The following is a 19,555-nucleotide window of genomic DNA, read 5'->3' as shown; positions in this document are numbered from 1 at the left end:
AATAATATGTGAAGCACTTGATAATTAATTAAAATATCCCTAATCCCTAATTTCATTACAAGTAATTAGTTCTAGTATTAGGACCGTGGAACGCTAGAGGATTCAATGTTACCAATCCCTAATTATATGTATACAGTGTGTAAATCCAATACGGGTGAATATTTAAACGGTGGTTAGCATAGGACCTAAAAAGTATATTGAGATACATTTTACTTAGAAATGCAATGAAAATTTTAACCATACAAAATAATTCGGCCCGCAATGTAATACACCACACGTTACGGGATACGAGCTTTTTAAAGTAACTGTCAACGTTTGTTAGCAGTTACAATAAAAAGCTCGTATCTCGTAATGTCATGTCATCTTCTCTTTCTTAATGTTTGCAGTACATTGCTGCTTGGTACATGTGAAAAAAATTCATTACGGAGTCATATTAAGTGTAACTTTAAAAAACTTCTTAATTAATGATTAGACGGGTAAATTCTTATATCTGGTTTAATTTATTGCCCGTATTGGACTTACACACTGTATATTATTATAAATGTGTGTATGTTATTGGTGCAATAATAGTTATTTGTACAACAAGAGATCAAAGTTTGATATTTCTTCGAGTGCTTATTTTGAGTCCCGTGCAAGTGAAAGTTGAGCGTAGTAAGGGACTCAAAAGTGCACGAGATGTAAATAACTTTGATCTCGTTTAGTTCACAAAACTTTTCACCTCAGCAGTGAGAACATATTAGAGAACCCGAAAAATGTATTCCTTCTTCATCACTTACCTATTCACTCATGTTTTCTTAAGACATACCAACAATTAAGTTTTCACCTCAGCAGCTCGAACAAGGGTACTTTGCTACTTAAAAACAGTGAGCAAAATCGCATTTTGCTCATTTTGTGTCACTCAGTGAGCAAAATGATGTGTCACTCAGTGAGCAAGATGCTCACTGTTTTTAAGTAGCAAAGTACCCTTGTTCGAGCTGCTGAGGTGAAAAGAATATTTACTTAATTAAATAACTACAAAATGGAAAGAGCATCTTATACAAGTAGGGAAAAAATCTAATTGTTAAATATTAGGATATGTGTTTTTAACTAGGTACTCGCATTAAATAGGTACTATAGGTATTTTTAACTGAAATAGATATCATACACTAAAGAAAACGTGAGAAAGGGATTGGCCACTTTTACTAACTACATAATAACTACATATATGTATGACATCTATTTAAGTGTATTCCTAAGGCATTTTATAGATTATACAACATTACCGTAGCTCAAAAATGATCGAACTGACGTTAAATTGGGTTATTTAAAATACGTATTTTAAGTATACATAATTATACATACTTAAAATACGTATACGATACGATTCATACATGTATGAATCTTTATCGAACGGACCGATAATAGTCGCAGCCGTTTCGCAATAACGCCGCTGTTTGCTCTGTCAGGTCAATCGCGTGCTGTAACCCATCTTTCAAAAAGCACATTTGGTTTGAAACCGTCACTCGCCGAACACGCGCTACCTAAAATTCGATTTTCTGTTTACCATGTGGAGCAACGCGTGTTAACATAGGCTGCCACTACGAACAATACCGCCATGCGGGCCCAGATAAACTTTGAAATGGTCTCAGAACCATCAAAATTTAAAATTTACCTTATTTTCCTACTTTCAAAGTGCATTTTCGCATGCGTCGGCACCCGGGATGTAACTATGCCTGAATAATCATTCATGTAAATGGCATGACTCGGACCGGCATTACATTTTACCCTCGATTCGGAGTCGGGACGAATGGTTTAGCCGAATCCTGAATGGATAATGCGTTTTAAAATACATATTTCGGGTGCGGGCGGACTGATAAGTATTGTTTGAGGGAGCTTATCTAATTGCTTATTGAATCACAAAGACAAAAGATTTTTTATATTTTCTACGTCATACGATAAGGAAGTTTATTGCCTTTGTTTTTTAAACGCTATAACATTGAATAAAATGAATATATGACACGATGCCATGACATTACTTCATACGTAATAAGGCACATAAAGTTATAAAAATACTGCTAAAATTATAATCTTATAATCCTTTTTTGCAGAAAATCGTGTCATAAGTCCAATGCTGTACGTTGTCGAATGAAGTAAATGTAATGAATCGTTATTTTTTACTTATAAGCAATGGCATTTACTGAAATATGTTAGCTAGAAATGGTAGTATTTCTCCGGCACAATTCACTTTGAATGAAGAATTAATAAAATTGTAGGTCAGCTATTTCACCTCTTTTTATTTTACAAATTGAAATGAAATGAAATTCTGTATTTTTTTTCATAATTTTACATTTTTGATAATTAAACGATGCGGCTTATTGTATGGCTAAAAAATAAAATATAATGGTGTTTATGAATGTCCTGTCCCCGATAAAATTGTAAAGTAAATAAAATAAAGGTCATAATTCTTATTTACACACTCAATGATATTTCACACGTCTAAATAATCAGTTTTCATTTTTCGTTATATTGAATAAAAATAAGGAGTTAAAAGGCTGGCTCAGAAAAGAGAAGAGTGGCGATTACTCCACTGACAAGAGCATAGCTCTCAAATATTGATGATGATGAATAAAATGTAGCCCGCGGTAAACAGTGAATGTGAGAGGTAATTTATGTAATAAAGGTCGTATTCCCTGCGGCTAAAAAGTACCTACCTAATCAAAACCGGTTTAAATTTGTTGTTGTAGGTACAGTCACCAGCAAAAATATATGACTGTGGGCAGCCGTGCAAAAACATCTGATGCTCCATTGGAGGCATAAGTAAATGACGACACTACCTCGGTAAAAATATGTGATGCTTTGTGGCCGGCAAAAACATCGTTACTCTGTATCCGCATAAATATCGGATCGGGTCGCTTAAAGATATTTGATTACTCATAAAAATCAAAATTATGTGATTACTCTCATCTGGCATATATATCTCTCCAATGTGAATGCAAATACATCGGATGGCAGACGAACCGCCTATATATCTGACACGAAATTATGAAATATGTCATCAATCGGCAAAAACGAACCATACCTGGATAGCATAGAGTATAGAGCCTTATATTGTTTGAAGTGATTTGACAATTCACGAAAAGAGTGCAGACTTGTCATTGCATATGTCTGTCTCACGTATTTCATTTGCAATTTTAAATTGTGACATAATTAAAAATCAGGTAGACTTTTAATAGAAAATGTGTAATAAACCTCCTTCTTACATAAAAAAGAATGATGAAGAAGTCAACCTGTGAGACTGTGACAAGGACAAACAATAATAGCGCTTTCGCTGCTACTCCTACTGAAAGATACATAAGACTATCCCGTTTTATCATTTCCCCCACCCCTCATGCCAGATCTAGTTATATACTAGATTCATGATTGCGATACGTTACGATTCAAAACACAAAACAAAGAAGTAATAGAAGCGAAACGTAGGTGTATAGCGTGTGGCAGCATTATGATTAGCTGATCACACTTTCACCACAAGCTACTGTCAGTCGTTGTCAGTTCAGTATGGCGCTTATGAAATGTCAGATGTGAAAACGATTCCAGTTAAAATTACAAATAATTACAAATATGCCGTGCTGCTCCATTTTGGAGTGTAAAAACACTAGCCGGACAAAAAATATTAGACATGGAGGCATTTCATATCATCGGTAAGTATTATTTCATGTAATATTTCAATATTTTTTACATTTTCGGTTTCCGCAAGGATTTTTGGATTGTTTAGTACAAAAATCAAATTTATGTAAATGAGATAAGGTTGATATCTACTTAGCGTAAAAGTCACGTACAGGTGCGCTATTCGGCCACAGTGCGAGGACCATATCAAAAAAGTTATCGATGTCGATGTTTGTATAAATACACAGTTCGTTTTGTTTAGGTTCATACATGTTCTGGATAATTTATTTTTGTTTTTCCTCTAGCTAGATGTTCTTACTTATTTATTGTTATTCAATGGATTATTTGATTTAAAGTCTGTCTTATAGTATTGTACCCAACTACCCATACATTTTGGCCCACGGGCCGGGGTTTGGAGAGCCTGATATAGCTGGTCAAGCAAATCTTGCCAGTAAAAAAAGGCGCGAAATTCAAATTTTCTATGGGACGATATCCCTTCGCACGTACATTTTTCAAATTTGCCGCCTTTTTCTATTGACAAGATCTGCTTGACCAACTATATTTCCATTGTTTTTAATTAGCGTTTTTAGGGTTCCGTAGCCAAATGGCAAAAAACGGAACCCTTATGGATTCGTCATGTCTGTCTGTCTGTCCGTCCGTATGTCACAGCCTCACAGCCACTTTTTTCCGAAACTATAAGAACTATACTGTTGAAACTTGGTAATTAAGTAGATGTACCTATTCTGTGAACCGCATTAAGATTTTCACACAAAAATAGAAAAAAAACAATACATTTTGGGGGTTCCCCATACTTAGAACTGAAACTCAAAAATTTTTTTTTCATCAAACCCATACGTATGGAGTATCTATGGATAGGTCTTCAAAAATGATATTGAGGTTTCTAATGTCCTAAGTGTCCCCCCCCCCACTGTAACTTCTAAAATAAGAGAATGATAAAACAAAAAAAATCTATGATGAAACTTCCACCGAAAATTGGTTTGAACAAGATCTAGTAAATAGTTTTATTTTAATACGTCATAAATCCCCTAAATACGGAACCCTTCATGGGCGAGTCCGACTCGCACTTGGCCGCTTTTTATTAAAAAGTAAGTAGGTAACCTAATCTTCGCCAGAAAATATAGTATACATATGTATAAAAAACTGAGTACTTTACGTGTACTTAAACTAATTATTAATAAGCGTTTATCGATATCACACCGAATCATGCACATCCCTATCGCATATGTCAACGTCATAGTCGAATATTTTATCCTATCGCATTCACTCTTGGAAAAGCCATGCAAGTGTAAAAGGGATAGAGCATAAATGACTATTTACAATAAATAAAAATCGTAGTGCAATTTCGACATAATTTTCTTTACTGTAAGGTTCAAATTATTGTGATGGGTAAGGGTTCATAATCCCTTTCGAAATAAGAAAATATGGCCAATTTTTGTGACAGCGTGTTGGCGACATAGGTTCCCATACTAATGCAGGCACATGCCGTTTCCCCTTAGAGCGCGGCGCGCTCTTTCTTTCTTCCGTGATTCAAAATTATATCCAGTGTATTCCGTCAAATCGATGATAGAATATAATGTGAGACAGACATATACAATGACAAGTCTGCACTCTTTTCGTGAATTGTCAAATCACTTTATACAATTTACGGCTCTATACCAAACATGTATGGTTCGTTTTTAAAGGTCGATAACATATTTGTGATTTTCCAACGTGTCAGATATATATAGGCGGTCTATCGTCCATCCGATGTATTTGCTTTCACAGTGGAGAGATATTTATTCCAGATGAGAGTAATCACATAATTTTGAATTTTATGAGTAGTCAAATATTTTTAAGCGACCCGATCCGATATTTATGCGGATACGGACTAACGATAGTTTTGCTGGTCACAAAGCATCACATATTTTTACCGAGGTAGTGTCGTCATATACTTATGCCTCCAATGGAGCATCAGATATTTTTGCACGGCTGCCCATAGTCATTTATTTATGCTGGTGACTGTACTAGTAAGGTACTGACGTGCCCGGAACCGCGGTATTCGTAACCTCATTACCTCATTAGATTATTTCAAAACCACTCTTTTAATTCTATACAATTTAATTAAAAATTCTGCCGTGAACTTCCATTATGGAGATTAATTTGGATCACCTTTCCACATCCTCATTACATGAGGAAACTCGTGATGAGTACCTTTAATATAAACACATGCAGTGGATTTACCTATTAAAAAAACGAATTAACAAATTAAGATTATCAACATTTGAATAAGGTTCAGATTTAGATATCGTAAGTGGACTTAGTGAATCATATCTAAATTAGCAGTATCTCATTAATGTATCTTTTTAACCTCAAACTTGATGATGAGGCAGAAAAATAATTAGTCGACTTTACTGCATTACCTAATAAGACACTGATTAAAAGAAGCAAACTAAGGGAAAAGTACTGTAATAAATTATCTGTTTTACTACCAAATAATTGGTTATCTGCTAACAACATCATTAACGTACAGCATACAAACTATCAACACTATTATCTAATCAGTTACCCCTCACTGCGTTCGACTGTCAGCTTTCGAGGCCACAGTTTGTTTGTACATATACATTTGGAGCTCGATTAGTCTGCAGTGCGCCGTCCCCGACGATGGACTTCAAGAATAAGGTCGTCGTGATTACTGGCGCGAGTTCCGGCATCGGTGCAGCTGCCGCCTTCCTGTTCGCCAAACAATCTGCCACCCTCGTCCTCGTCGCAAGAAACGAGCAACTACTCAACGACGTAGCGGCGAAATGTGAAGCCGAAAATGGAATCAAACCATTGGTTGTTCGAGCGGAGCTAAGCAGCGATGATGATGTAAAGAATATTGTGACAAAGACTATTGAGACGTTTGAGAAAATTGACGTGCTCGTGAATAATGCTGCAGTCGGAATGCGCGGCAGCATTCGTGATGGTGTCGAGCCTTATGATACCGTCATGGCTGTGAACGTCAGATCGGTGTACATATTAACCAGTCTTGCTACACCTCATCTTGTGAAAACCAAGGGCTGTATTGTGAACGTGTCGAGCGTTGCTGCTTTTAAGCCTATTAAAGATGCGGATTACTTGCCTTACTGCATTTCTAAAGCTGCGCTTGATCAGTTTACGAGGTGTGTGGCCTTGGAGCTTGCCCGCGACGGAGTTAGAGTATGCTCCGTCAATCCTGGAGGTACGAGGACTCCGTTTGCGCAGAACGCCGGATTTAGCCCAGAAGAAGTGGAACAACTGTACTCGGCACGTGATAAAAGCTATCCGCTAGGTAAAATGGCGGAGCCAGGGGAGGTGGCCGACCTGATTGTGTATCTAGCCAGCGATCGTGCGCGCAGTATCACCGGCACAGTTCACGTAATAGATAATGGCGAAACACTTATGTGATAGCGCGTTACGTGATGACTTGTAACGCGATTTCATTTAATTTGATACATTGATTTAAACTATTCTTACAAGTAAAATTGTGCAACTGTTTTAATTAATCCGAGTAGGTACCTAAAATAAATAATACAATCTGTCAAAATAATTATTTCCATCACAGGTGATGTTTTATGAAAATAAGTGATAAAATTGTTAAGACTTAGACTCTTAAACTACTGTTTTGTAAAAAATAATACAAATAAAGTATCCACAAAATCCGAGCAGAGCGCAACAGTATAACTTGCAGCATTCATTATAATTATTATGCACAACACACAAGTAGAGGTTTAGTGAATCAGCTCCCAACAAACTTAGGACACAACTTCAGACATAAATACTATTCTCTGCAAAAGCTAGACGGTAAGAACCTTACAAGAATGAACGCGTGTAAGGCAGGAAATAAAGCCCAACATAAATAGGCCAACAACTAACACTGCCTTGATAATTTAGTCCCTGTTGCTGGTGCCATTAGTTTTAATTTCGTGTGGCGGACAGAGCTGGTACGTAAAGCTAAACGTACGGTGTCGGTGGACGCAAATGAGGAGTAACACGGGGTGCAAGAACGAGCGGCGCGATAACTCGTGTTGTATCACGATGTATCACTTTAATAAAACACGTACCCACGTTTCAATTTCATGTTTTGAGCCACATTTTTGTTACCTAGTTTCTCGTATATTTTGTACACAAAGAAATAGTGGAACAACGCATGTTTGCGTATTAGGTACCTATATTCTTAAATATACCTCCATGTTTGACGTAAGTAGACTTTTATTGAACAAAAATGTTGGTTTACGAGTAAACGATGATTTCCTTAGGACGTGTTCATTTACTAAATCTAATTATTGATAAATGATAACAAAGCAGGTTATTTCTTAAAAATATTTTTATTACAATAAATAATCGTAAATATTAATTTTATTATCATTCTAGTTCGCATCATGCTTGCTACGCTTGCTAAGCCCGAAGAATGGATGAAGAATGCTTCAACTTAAGGAAAAAAATCTAGGCCAACACCACTGTCGCGATAGGCAAATACCCCGATGACCTTACGAGTATATAGGCAATTCATCACAGACAGACCTTCGACTCTCTGCCATCAATCTTGGATCAGCACTTGGCTAATTATTGTCGATTAGCTTGACGGCTTCCTTGTACGATTCCACTGTTTTTTGCATTTAGTTGACCTGATTTTTTATCGTATTTGTGGTCTGTTTGGTTTCAGTGAAATAAACGCTGAAAGAAAAGAAAGGAATTCTTTTTAGCGTTTTTAACGATACAAACAAATTATGTGCTATATATTCCATTCGAGTATAGTTGGTACCTAAATAAAAAAGAGCGGAAGAAATAAAACTATATTACATTACTTCTTAATGAATTAAAAACTTACTTCTGATAATACATCCCTTCTATTTTAAATTACTTAAATTAATTTTTCCCCCTTGGGAAATCTCCAATACTCGGGGTATTGGACTAAAATATTTATAGTAAGAATAAGCGAGTAATGAGAGTTTGCTTTTATTGTTAGTGGTTTTTTCTGTTCTACAAATGTTAACGTTTATATAACTTCAACTAAATATTTTATTTTTAAATTAAACAAATAATTAAAAAAAAAATTGAAAATATAAAGTAAAATAAAATATTAAAGTAAAGCCGAGACTCGAAACGTAAATATTAAACGAAATGTAAATACTTTTATGACCTAACGTACAACGGTATAAGTATTAACGTAACGTATAAGTGATGCAGAAAAATAATATTTCCCGGTGAGGAATGAAGAGCCATCCATACACACGAGTGCGGTAAAGGGCCATTAACTTTATTACATTTGCATCATGAGCAGTGAACTGAAATAAATGTTTATGAAATGACATTGTATTACGGAGGCGCCTTTTTACGGCGGCAAAAAATTAAGGTTGTTGAACTTTTGTTTGAATAAGGAAAACAGTGGGAATAATGGTAGCTCCGAGCAGTTTGGCCAGGATAGATCTCGCTACATTATTTTATTCCTGTATTTCTGTTTTCGTCATGAGAATAGAGACAGGGCTTAATCCCTTGTAACTTTCATGTTTACGAGAATATAATATAGACCAGACGGCATATTATGGTCGCTGATATCGCGCTAATGACAAGATAGAGCGTCCGCCTATTAAATATTATTGTGCGGAGCCAGGAAGTGATGAATGCTGTACTATGACTATCTCTACAATAAACGAAAATACCGTTGTTATTTGATAATTATAATATTGTCGTGTATATTACGACCTTCTGCTGCCCTGATTATCGTATACTGTGCAGTAAGTACTTGCATGAAAAATTTCGTTTAACTAAAGAACTGATTCAAAGAGAACATGATAACCAATTGCATGACTTTTCAACTGCGATTACTGTATAATTATGTTGTTAGCATGGCATTGACCTCCTGATGATTCAACTGGAATAAACGCTAAAATTAGAGACAGAAGAACAGAAAGACTGAAATGAATAAGTCCTTGGCAATATTTTAAAGAATTAAACGCCGCAAACAATTTTAACTTTAGGTTAATAAATACTGAGAGTCAATTTACAATTCCAAGTAAAAACTATAGATTTGGCAAAACATTTTGATACAAAAATATCGGCAGTAAATTTTTATCGAATATAAATTGCCATTTCCAATCATCTCGCTAATAAGCGGAGGCATGTGTTGTCAATAAACCCTCAAAGGGCGTCGTGCAATTTCGCCGTCACTTTGTCACTGAAATCGACTCGTATTCTCGCTAGCTTAAAGCTTAAATGAAAGGGTGAAAAAATAGTGCGCATTCACTAGTCGCACCCAATACTATTGCGGGTTGGCACTTACAAGCTCAAATAAAAATTGAAAAATCTGCGCAAATCCCTGGGGGTCTGCCCCGCTCACGTTCCTCACGCACAGACTGTCGCGTACAATGCCTTGAATAATGGACATTATGTACATCATGTGGTATTATTATATTTTTTGTCTGCTTTCAAGGACGTTTTGTACAAAAGGGCTATGAACTGACGGGGACGCCTCTCTATAACAAAAACACTTTTTATATAAATATAATCGTTCAAAAACTGTTTAACGTTTATGATGAAAACGACAATCGTAGTCAATGATTATGAAATGAGTATGATGAACATTTTATCATTGCTGTCTAGGTATATTACCTAAGCATAATTATAATAATTTATTATTATACTTAGAGAGGGCCCCCACTGTGTGGCGTTGCGTTGCCGTTGCGTCGCGTTGTTACGTCGCAAGCGTCATCTTCGTCGCAGTATCAACGCTGCATCGTCGCAGCATCAACGCTGCATCGTTATATATTTTTAGGGTTCCGTACCCAAAGGGTAAAAACGGGACCCTATTACTAAGACTCCGCTGTCCGTCCGTCCGTCCGTCTGTCACCAGGCTGTATCTCACGAACCGTGATAGCTAGACAGTTGAAATTTTCACAGATGATGTATTTCTGTTGCCGCTATAACAACAAATACTAAAAACAGAATAAAATAAAGATTTAAGTGGGGCTCCCATACAACAAACGTGATTTTTGACCGAAGTTAAGCAACGTCGGGTGGGGTCGGTACTTGGATGGGTGACCGTTTTTTTGCTTGTTTTGCTCTATTTTTTGTAGATGGTGCGGAACCCTCCATACGCGAGTCCGACTCGCACTTGGCCGGTTTTTTTTGTGACATGTCACATTAAAATGCGTTACGACGACGCGAGGCAACGCAGCGCAACTTATGAAACATTCACTAAGTCGACTTGCTCAAATAGTATATTCCATATTCAAGTACATTAGTTCGGACACTAAAACCCTGGAAGTCGTTCAGATAAACTAGACCTAAAGTAGATAAGTCCAGCACGGAATATACTCAAACATTTCCCTAAGTTAACTAACATATTCAAATTCCTTGAATCTACATGTGAGAATTGATCGAACTGAGAGCAATTTCGGTCAGTCGTGATTATAGAAACTGAGTCGTAGGGTCCTATATTTATGGTTCAAATCCGACCGTTGCCGGGATGTGAAACACTTAGTTCAGTTATTATGCAAATCATGTGCTACGGAAGTGCCGCGACGTTGCCTAGTTCCCTTTACTTGAGAGGCAAATTGTGATAAATGAAATTTGGTAATATTCAAAATTCACAACGACTAGAAGCGGATGACTCAAGTGGTCTATTGTTAAGTGATTTTAGACTGAATACTGAAATATGATACTTGATAATTACACTTTGTTCCTAGACACTTGCTAATTTTGTGCCATTTTTGGAATTATTAGTTTTATCTCTCAATTACGAGTATATTACATTAGTTATTTTTTAAAGTAAATTCCTAAATATATGACACCAACACCTACATTTTTAGATTTCGATTTCATTAAATTTTCCACTATCTTTATCTGGGGGCACGGCAGTGCCCCCGCCAAGACGAGCAAAGCGAAGCGCAAGGGCACTACCTACCTTTTCTCGAAGCGCTTCGTCGTTTTTTTGAACCCTCATAACTTGGGTTTGGATTATACCAGATAAACAAAATTCTCAGGATATGATGTCAATAGTGGACCTATTAAACATAAAAAATTTCAATTGCATAGCTCTTATACTTAAGATTTTATTCATATCTAAAATACCCCAATTTCGTCACTGACTCACTCACTCACTGTTGATCATCAAAACCTCTAGGGTACTTCCTGAAGTCCTAGGAAGCTGAAATTTGGTATGTAAGATAGTATTAGTACACAAACAACAAAATAATTCAAAAACTTGAATTTTTTTGCCCCTAAGGGGGGAAAAGGGGGGTGGAATTTGGTATGGGAAATCAATAACCGCTGAACCAATTTAGTTGAAATTTGGTATGTAGATAGTTTTTGTAATGGGGAATGGCATTGAACAGTTTTCAACCCCAAAATCATCCCGTAAGGGTGAAACGGGGGTGGAAAAGGCGTTAGGGGAAAAGGAGGGTTGAAGTTTGTATGGGGAATCAGTAAAAAGCAGATTGTATATAAAAGATGCCCCGAGGTACGTATTTCAGGATTTTTAATAGTACCTTAAATCACACGCCCCGCCGCCTCCGGGTTGCCCCTTTAAATTAGGGGATGGAAGCAACTTACAAAAATAAGTGAAATCCCACCAAAAACATTTTCATGTAAAATGTTGCCAAGACGAAACCATAAGGCTCGCACTGACAAAAAGTTATCAGATCTCTTGTAGAGCCAAGCTTCTAACTCTACAAGCCCTAACTTCACAAACTCTACACCTTAGTCAAAATATGTGGCTTGGCCGTTTCGTTGCTCCAAGAACTATTGTATTATAAAAAAAAGCGGCCAAGTGCGAGTCGGACTCGCCCATGAAGGGTTCCGTATTTAGGCGATTTATGACGTATAAAAAAAAACTATTTACTAGATCTCGTTCAAACCAATTTTCGGTGGAAGTTTACATGGTAATGTACATCATATATTTTTTTTAGTTTTATCATTCTCTTATTTTAGAAGTTACAGGGGGGGGGGGGGGACACACATTTTACCACTTTGGAAGTGTCTCTCGCGCAAACTATTCAGTTTAGAAAAAAATGGTATTAGAAACCTCAATATCATTTTTGAAGACCTATCCATAGATACCCCACACGTATGGGTTTGATGAAAAAAAAATTTTTGAGTTTCAGTTCGAAGTATGGGGAACCCCAAAAAGTTATTGTTTTTTTTCTATTTTTGTGTGAAAATCTTAATGCGGTAAACAGAATACATCTACTTACCAAGTTTCAACAGTATAGTTCTTATAGTTTCGGAGAAAAGTGGCTGTGACATACAGACGGACAGACAGACGGACAGACGGACAGACGGACAGACAGACAGACAGACATGACGAATCTATAAGGGTTCCGTTTTTTGCCATTTGGCTACGGAACCCTAATAATGAATAGTGAATACATTTTTCACCTTACGTCCATGTGACAGTAGCGAAACGGTCAAGCCACATATTTTGACTAAGGTGTAAAGTTTGTGAAGTTAGGGCTTGTAGAGTTAGAAGCTTGGCTCTACAAGAGATCTGATAACTTTTTGTCAGTGCGAGCCTTATGGTTTCGTCTTGGCAACATTTTACATGAAAATGTTTTTGGTGGGATAATATTTTTCTCGTTATTATTCCAACAAAACTATTTACTACTCGTACTTTAATCTTATTACTCCACATCAGCACCTACTATATGCAAGTTTTGATGTTAGTAACCTAGGCATACCTCTTTAGGTATTCAAGAGCCGTCTATAGACAGTGACTAACATTACACTTCCCAATAGCGTGTGTTTGTGCACCTACTATATGCAATTTCTGATGTTAGTAACCTAGGCATTCAAGAGCCGTCTTTAGGTATTCAAGAGCCGTCTATAGACAGTGACTAACATTACACTTCCCAATAGCGTATATTTGTGCACCTACTATATGCAATTTCTGATGTTAGAGACAAACCAAAGAAAGTCTGCAGCGCAATAATTTGACATCGAATTATAAAACTACATATGGCAATGTTTTTTAGCAGTCAGTAAACGTCATGCACTATGGTATGTGTTTGTCAAAATCGTTTAAATATTCGTTGTGTTTTGTGATGAACGGAATAAACATGGTGAAACCTTACAAAACCGGCGTGCGGGAGTTACTTTTCCGCATGACGAATAATTTTACACTTGTAAAAAGTCAGCACGAGGCGATTCAAGCTGAAAAACGACAATGTTTACAAAATTTGGAGTTGATGACGGGTAAGTGGAATGAAACATCTTAATACTTCACCATATGTACCTACTTAGATAATATAATATTGGTTTAGACTAAGGTTTCACAGCAAATTGAACACACCTAATAGGTATAGGCATACTTATGAACTTCCTCTAACATTTCGAGAAACTCGTTGCTACTAGCCGGGTTTTGAGTTCGAACCCACAACCTCCATGCTTATGCTCACGGCATGGGTCCCTACTAGTTAAAGCTAAAATTTATTTTTAATATATGTTTATTGTTTTAATGGTTTATTTCGTTTTTCCGAAAACTTTAGTTCACAAATTGCGGGCAATTTCTCTGTCAATCTAATTACGCCTTAATGGGAGGAAAAGAGAAAGATGCTCGCATATTGAGAACTTCGGTTTTCGCGGTAGGCCCTCTGTACCTATTTACCGCCGTCGCGGATATTACAAAAGCTTATTAATTTTGATGAAGCCAAATGTCACATTCTCCCAATATTATTTATCAATATTAGTATAAGTCTACATATTAATAGTTACATCTAAAGTGTCATTCTATAGAACTTGCTAACTATGTAAACAAACCGCCATACTAAAATTGACAGTGAATGTCAATTTACTAGTAACTTTTGTTTTTTTTTATTTTTTTATTTTATTTATAAGGCACACTTTACAGACGACATTCAATACATGAATACAATAAAAGTGGTAGGCTTTGTATAGAAATGCCACCCAAAATAAGTGAGCACAGAAAGAACAATAAATAATAACGAGCAAAAACTATCCTAAAACTATAAAATTATAAAAAAAAAACACTACTACTTAACTACTACAGTTTACATAGTTAGCAAGTTCTATTGAATGACACTTTATTGTTGGAATGAAATTTATTTTACCATAAAAATTAAGCTGTACATACAGCTAAATTTTTTCATAGACGGTAAATATGGTAGAAATTTCACAAGTATCAAGACTATTTAATCCATTTTCTGTGGTGTTGTCGCATACTGATTTTTAAAAACTACTTTTAATCTAGCGCTGCAGACTTTCTTTGGTCTTACTCTAGTAACCTAGGCATACCTCTTTAGGTATTCAAGAGCCGTCTATAGACAGTGACTAACATTACACTTCCCAATAGCGTGTGTTTGTGCACCTACTATATGCAATTTCTGATGTTAGTAATCTAGGCATACCTCTTTAGGTATTCAAGAGCCGTCTATAGACAGTGACTAACATTACACTTCCCAATAGCGTGTGTTTGTGCACAAACGCTGTCCGAAATTTTGGCAGGCACCTACCCAGTGACACAGTTTGTATTTCATCAAGGCATGAAAGGCCAGCCTCACGTCTATTCAAGAGCGAGTGTGCAAACATCGCTCCAGATCACGTGTGTTTACAATCCTCTAATTTCATCCAATCACCGTCGAGATTTTGTCGAAACTGTTACGGCAATGTTTACCCCTAAGTCAGATAAAGAGTATCTCGGGGCTATACAGCTACGCCAATTTATTATGATGCAATCTTGTAATTCGGATGCTCAAGTACATCAAACTGTCACAAAGTTCCATAATGTTTAAAGCTCCCCTCTTTGAACGCGGTTGTAGGTAAGCAGTAGGGTTGCCCCTTCTCGTAGGATAGTTCCCTCGAAAAACTTCGTCCTAGTAGCCTCATTCATTATCTTTCACCCGACAGATTTGCTAAAGCTACTCCATCAATCCAATTAGGTGGAATCAAGAAAAATCGACGAGTGGCGTTTTTTTCTGAAAGGACATCCCCTGACGCCTTTAAGGAACATTAGGTTGATCTTACTTACTGTTTGCGTTTGAAGATTAATTTTCTTCTTGAAAGGTCGTAATGTATTAAAATGTATTTATTTTTAAATTTACTTTAATTTAATGAGGGGTGACACAAGAATTGTGAGAAAACAAGTGTTAGATGAAATGAATATTTTCTGATTTACATTCCTGTCAAAGTATATTCGTAGGTACTTCACAAAAATCATTTGACGGGTGCTGCAGAATAATACTTGCAGTTATTTCGTAGATTTTTTTCTTTAAGTTCCAATGAATTATAATAATTGATTTCACTTTGAAGATAAACACGGCGAGGCGGCGAGGGTCTTACGTTTGACTTGAAATAAGCCTGATTCACTACAGCATCTGCATCTTGGGTATAGCGTTTCGTGAAAACTTACATAATAAATGAGGGTCTCGAGCCAAAAACGGAAATAATGGTGTGTACTCAAACCGACACGAAAATATACTCAAGAACATCATTAATTTTCATTTCTCGCTATGACCAAAGATTGCTGTCTGGAGTGAAAATAAGTGTGATAAGGAAAGAGGGATTTTCAAAAGTCTTTCGGAAGTACCGAATAGTTTTTATCCAAAGAGGCAGCTTTTGCGTTGAAGTGACTTTCATTTATGTGTACTTTTGCTACAAAGTGTAAGCTTTTTAGTTCTTAACGGTTACGAATGGGCCTTAAAGTTTTTTACTATATTTTTTTTACTTTCTTTTTGAGCTGGTACTCAAACTTCATCTGCCTGAAAGTTTTTTTATTTGCACTTAACATTATTGCAATTTGGGTTGTTAGGATAAATTACCGTAACATACACGCAACGGAAAAGATACTTCGCACGTAATTGATATCGCCGTAGTTCACTTTGATGTTTGGCAGTAGCAAAGATGATAATGGAGGTTCGTGAATATAGCATTGATACAGTAGAATAATTAGTGAGCAGGCTGTTTGAACTGCTCGCTGGGATTGTAGTACAGGACGCCTCGAGGGACCACCCTGTTTATATTATTATGTGAAACAGCTTACTGTAATTCGGTTCTTGTTCGTCGATGGATTAATTAATCTATTTCGTATGATAATTATGTATTGATGGGAGAGGGACTACTACTAGGTATTTAATTATATTTCAATTTAATATAAAGTTTGTTTTTATTTTTATAGTATTGTGTACACGTAGTCTTCTGACTTACATAATACATACATAGTTAAAAATAATAATAATTTTTCACACTTTTCTGAACCATGGAAAAGAAAATATAATTATTAAACCTGGAGCGTTATGTTAATAATTTAATTAAATTTTACATTTTTTTATAAACGTTATATTGCTATGAATTTCCTAGGTATAATTAAGTAATGAGTGGAATACTTATCTATAAAGCAAGGGCAGAGTCTGCACTTTTACTTTGCATCGCAAGTCTCTGTTCCAACCCGCATCGTTAGATGGATATTCACAAATTATAGCGAACTAATTCATAAAATATCAAAATTCGCATACTACATTCATAGGTTCTCGTCATACCAAAGTACGTAATATAAATAAGTTATCCTCAAACCTGTTGAATGGTTCGTAACACAACAATTAGAACCCAACCATTGGAATAGCATGGAATAGATCAACTCCGAAAATACTCCAGAAATATGGGGTACCGTAAAATGGGGTGAGTAGGCGCAAAACTGACATCCAAACCTCGATAACATTTTATTTTTACATATGCAAACTGAATGGTGTATATAATAAGTGTTCCGGACGTTTGTATTTTAGTTTTTATTTTATTTTGGGTAGTTCCATTTCATAGCTGTAAGGGTAAAAACACCAGAGAACCATTTTAAACAATATTTATTAGGGAATCACAATAATAATCAGAGTTTTGGACTTAGGTAATACGCGACGCCGCCTAGGCGCAAAAACCGATCTTCTAGATGACAGACGTCATAGTGCTGTCGCATCCCCGGTTATTGTAGTGATGTGAAGACCGCTAAATTACGATACCGCCTTTTAGCTCGGCCATCGCCTGACCCGACCGGCGCCCCGAAGGTCACTGTCATCAGCGCAGCCACTGAAGGCCGCCACAGCCAACGCAGTCGCAGCAAGCTGGGTCTTCACCAGGTGGAGGTTGCCTCCACTAGTTCATTTTCTGCGAATTGAACAAGCATTTTATTTCTAAATAAATACCTCATTTTCCATGACATCGGAGATTAGTCACTTATCAACATATTTTCTCCATATAATGAATTAGTTGAACACTAGGACATATTATACCTGGCATCCATAACCAACTAATTTTGAAATATTAGCCATGTCCATCCAGGTTCATTACAGAGGCCTGACCCGATAGTCACTCTAGTGCGTTCAACGACGGTATGGTCGTTCAATTCAAGAATCAATGCTGTCAAATTTCTGGAAATTACATAAACCAAAAACATACCAACAAAGCATTATTTCAGCTGCAATAAGCATGTGTAATATCACACACACACACATATGAAACAACAAGTAATTTCTCCTCATTGTCATTGTATCCAATATTCCAGTGTCTTTGAAACCATGAAATATATTTTAATTTGACTGAAAGGATAAAGTATTAAATAGCACTCATTGTTAATCATGAAAGCATAATACCACCATACATATAGCATCAAACAAGGCTAAATTTACATTACCAAACTTGTTTTATATGCTTTTTACTTGAATGTAAATTTCACCACGACACAAACTTTAGAAAATGTTCATAGCATTTTGTTAATATGTCATGTAGACATACTTAATCACATTATGTTATGTATCTGAAAGCACATGAATTACCAAAATAACAAAACATATAAGTGAGGCAGTGAATATTTACCACTATAGCCCCGGAGCACTGTTAGGTGTTGGATCAACACAGACTTCTTACCTGAGTTAACTTTTACCTGAGTTACTCTGTAATCCCAAGGATTTATTTCATTCATACCAATATCAAAATTCAAGAGTACCTAATGGTATCTGTCAATTTATGTCTTCTGCTGTGAATATTGTAATACATACATGTCAGCAGCTTTATTAGTTTTATTACACTGTCAATATATATTATTTTTGACAGTCATGATCACTGATGTACATAAACTGAAATAGGTATCTGAAATCAAACACAAAACAAGGGCAAAGGCACGATAGGTACGCCAGCAGCCAATAGCCGGCACAGGTTAGTTTTGTAGGTTACTTATTCTTGTAGGTATGATTTTGACACCAATCTTGGACTTTGTATATTTAAGTCCCTAACTGATGAGTGGTGTTGGTGCATTTACTCATTACAATCAGATTAACGATCAGAACAATGAAACAAGGAAGGACTACGCGCGGTAAATTTCGTAATGTCAATTTCGACAAATTATATCGTAGTAGGCGGGAATCCACTATCGCACTTCTGAAGCTGTAAGGGTAAAAACACCAGAGCACCATTTTAAACAATATTTATTAGGGAATCACAATAATAATCAGAGTTTTGGACTTAGGTAATACGCGACGCCGCCTAGGCGCAAAAACCGATCTTCTAGATGACAGACGTCATAGTGCTGTCGCATCCCCGGTTATTGTAGTGATGTGAAGACCGCTAAATTACGATACCGCCTTTTATAACTTTGACGATAAACAGGAAAACCCACCTCACCCCGTAGTCCCTCGTATTTGGGGTGAATTGGGTTTTCATACAAAGGTGATTTTGGAAGATTGTTTAATCGATTTTTTTTTATTATGAGTATTACTATAGCTCCATTTTAAATTGGAATACATAATTTTTGTAGCAGTAGCCCTAAAAATCCATCTCACCCCCCTTTCAACCCTTCTCTCTCCATTCATAACCCAACTCTCCCCGCGAATCCTACTCACCCCATTTTACGGTACTTGATTACGTTTACAGCTCTCCATAACTGCGTGCTAGGTTCGCA

At 36.4% G+C, this 19,555-nt stretch overlaps 1 protein-coding gene and 1 long non-coding RNA gene across 2 annotated transcripts in view; both read left to right on the top strand.

Moving 5' to 3' along the window:
• The window catches only part of LOC134653616 (uncharacterized), a 117,092-nt gene that overhangs the window by 20,071 nt on the left and 77,466 nt on the right, over positions 1-19,555 (top strand). The window lies entirely within an intron of this gene.
• On the top strand, positions 6,248-7,100 carry LOC134653288 (meso-2,3-butanediol dehydrogenase-like). The gene has a single exon (XM_063508613.1). The coding sequence runs from the start codon at positions 6,304-6,306 to the stop codon at positions 7,066-7,068; it is 765 nt and encodes a 254-aa protein (XP_063364683.1). The 5' UTR covers positions 6,248-6,303; the 3' UTR covers positions 7,069-7,100.

This window comes from Cydia amplana, chromosome 13 (genome assembly GCF_948474715.1).
Source record: "Cydia amplana chromosome 13, ilCydAmpl1.1, whole genome shotgun sequence".
Lineage (NCBI taxonomy): Eukaryota > Metazoa > Arthropoda > Insecta > Lepidoptera > Tortricidae > Cydia > Cydia amplana.
Note: the sequence above shows the minus strand (reverse complement) of the source record. Positions and strands in the feature narration are given on the sequence as shown.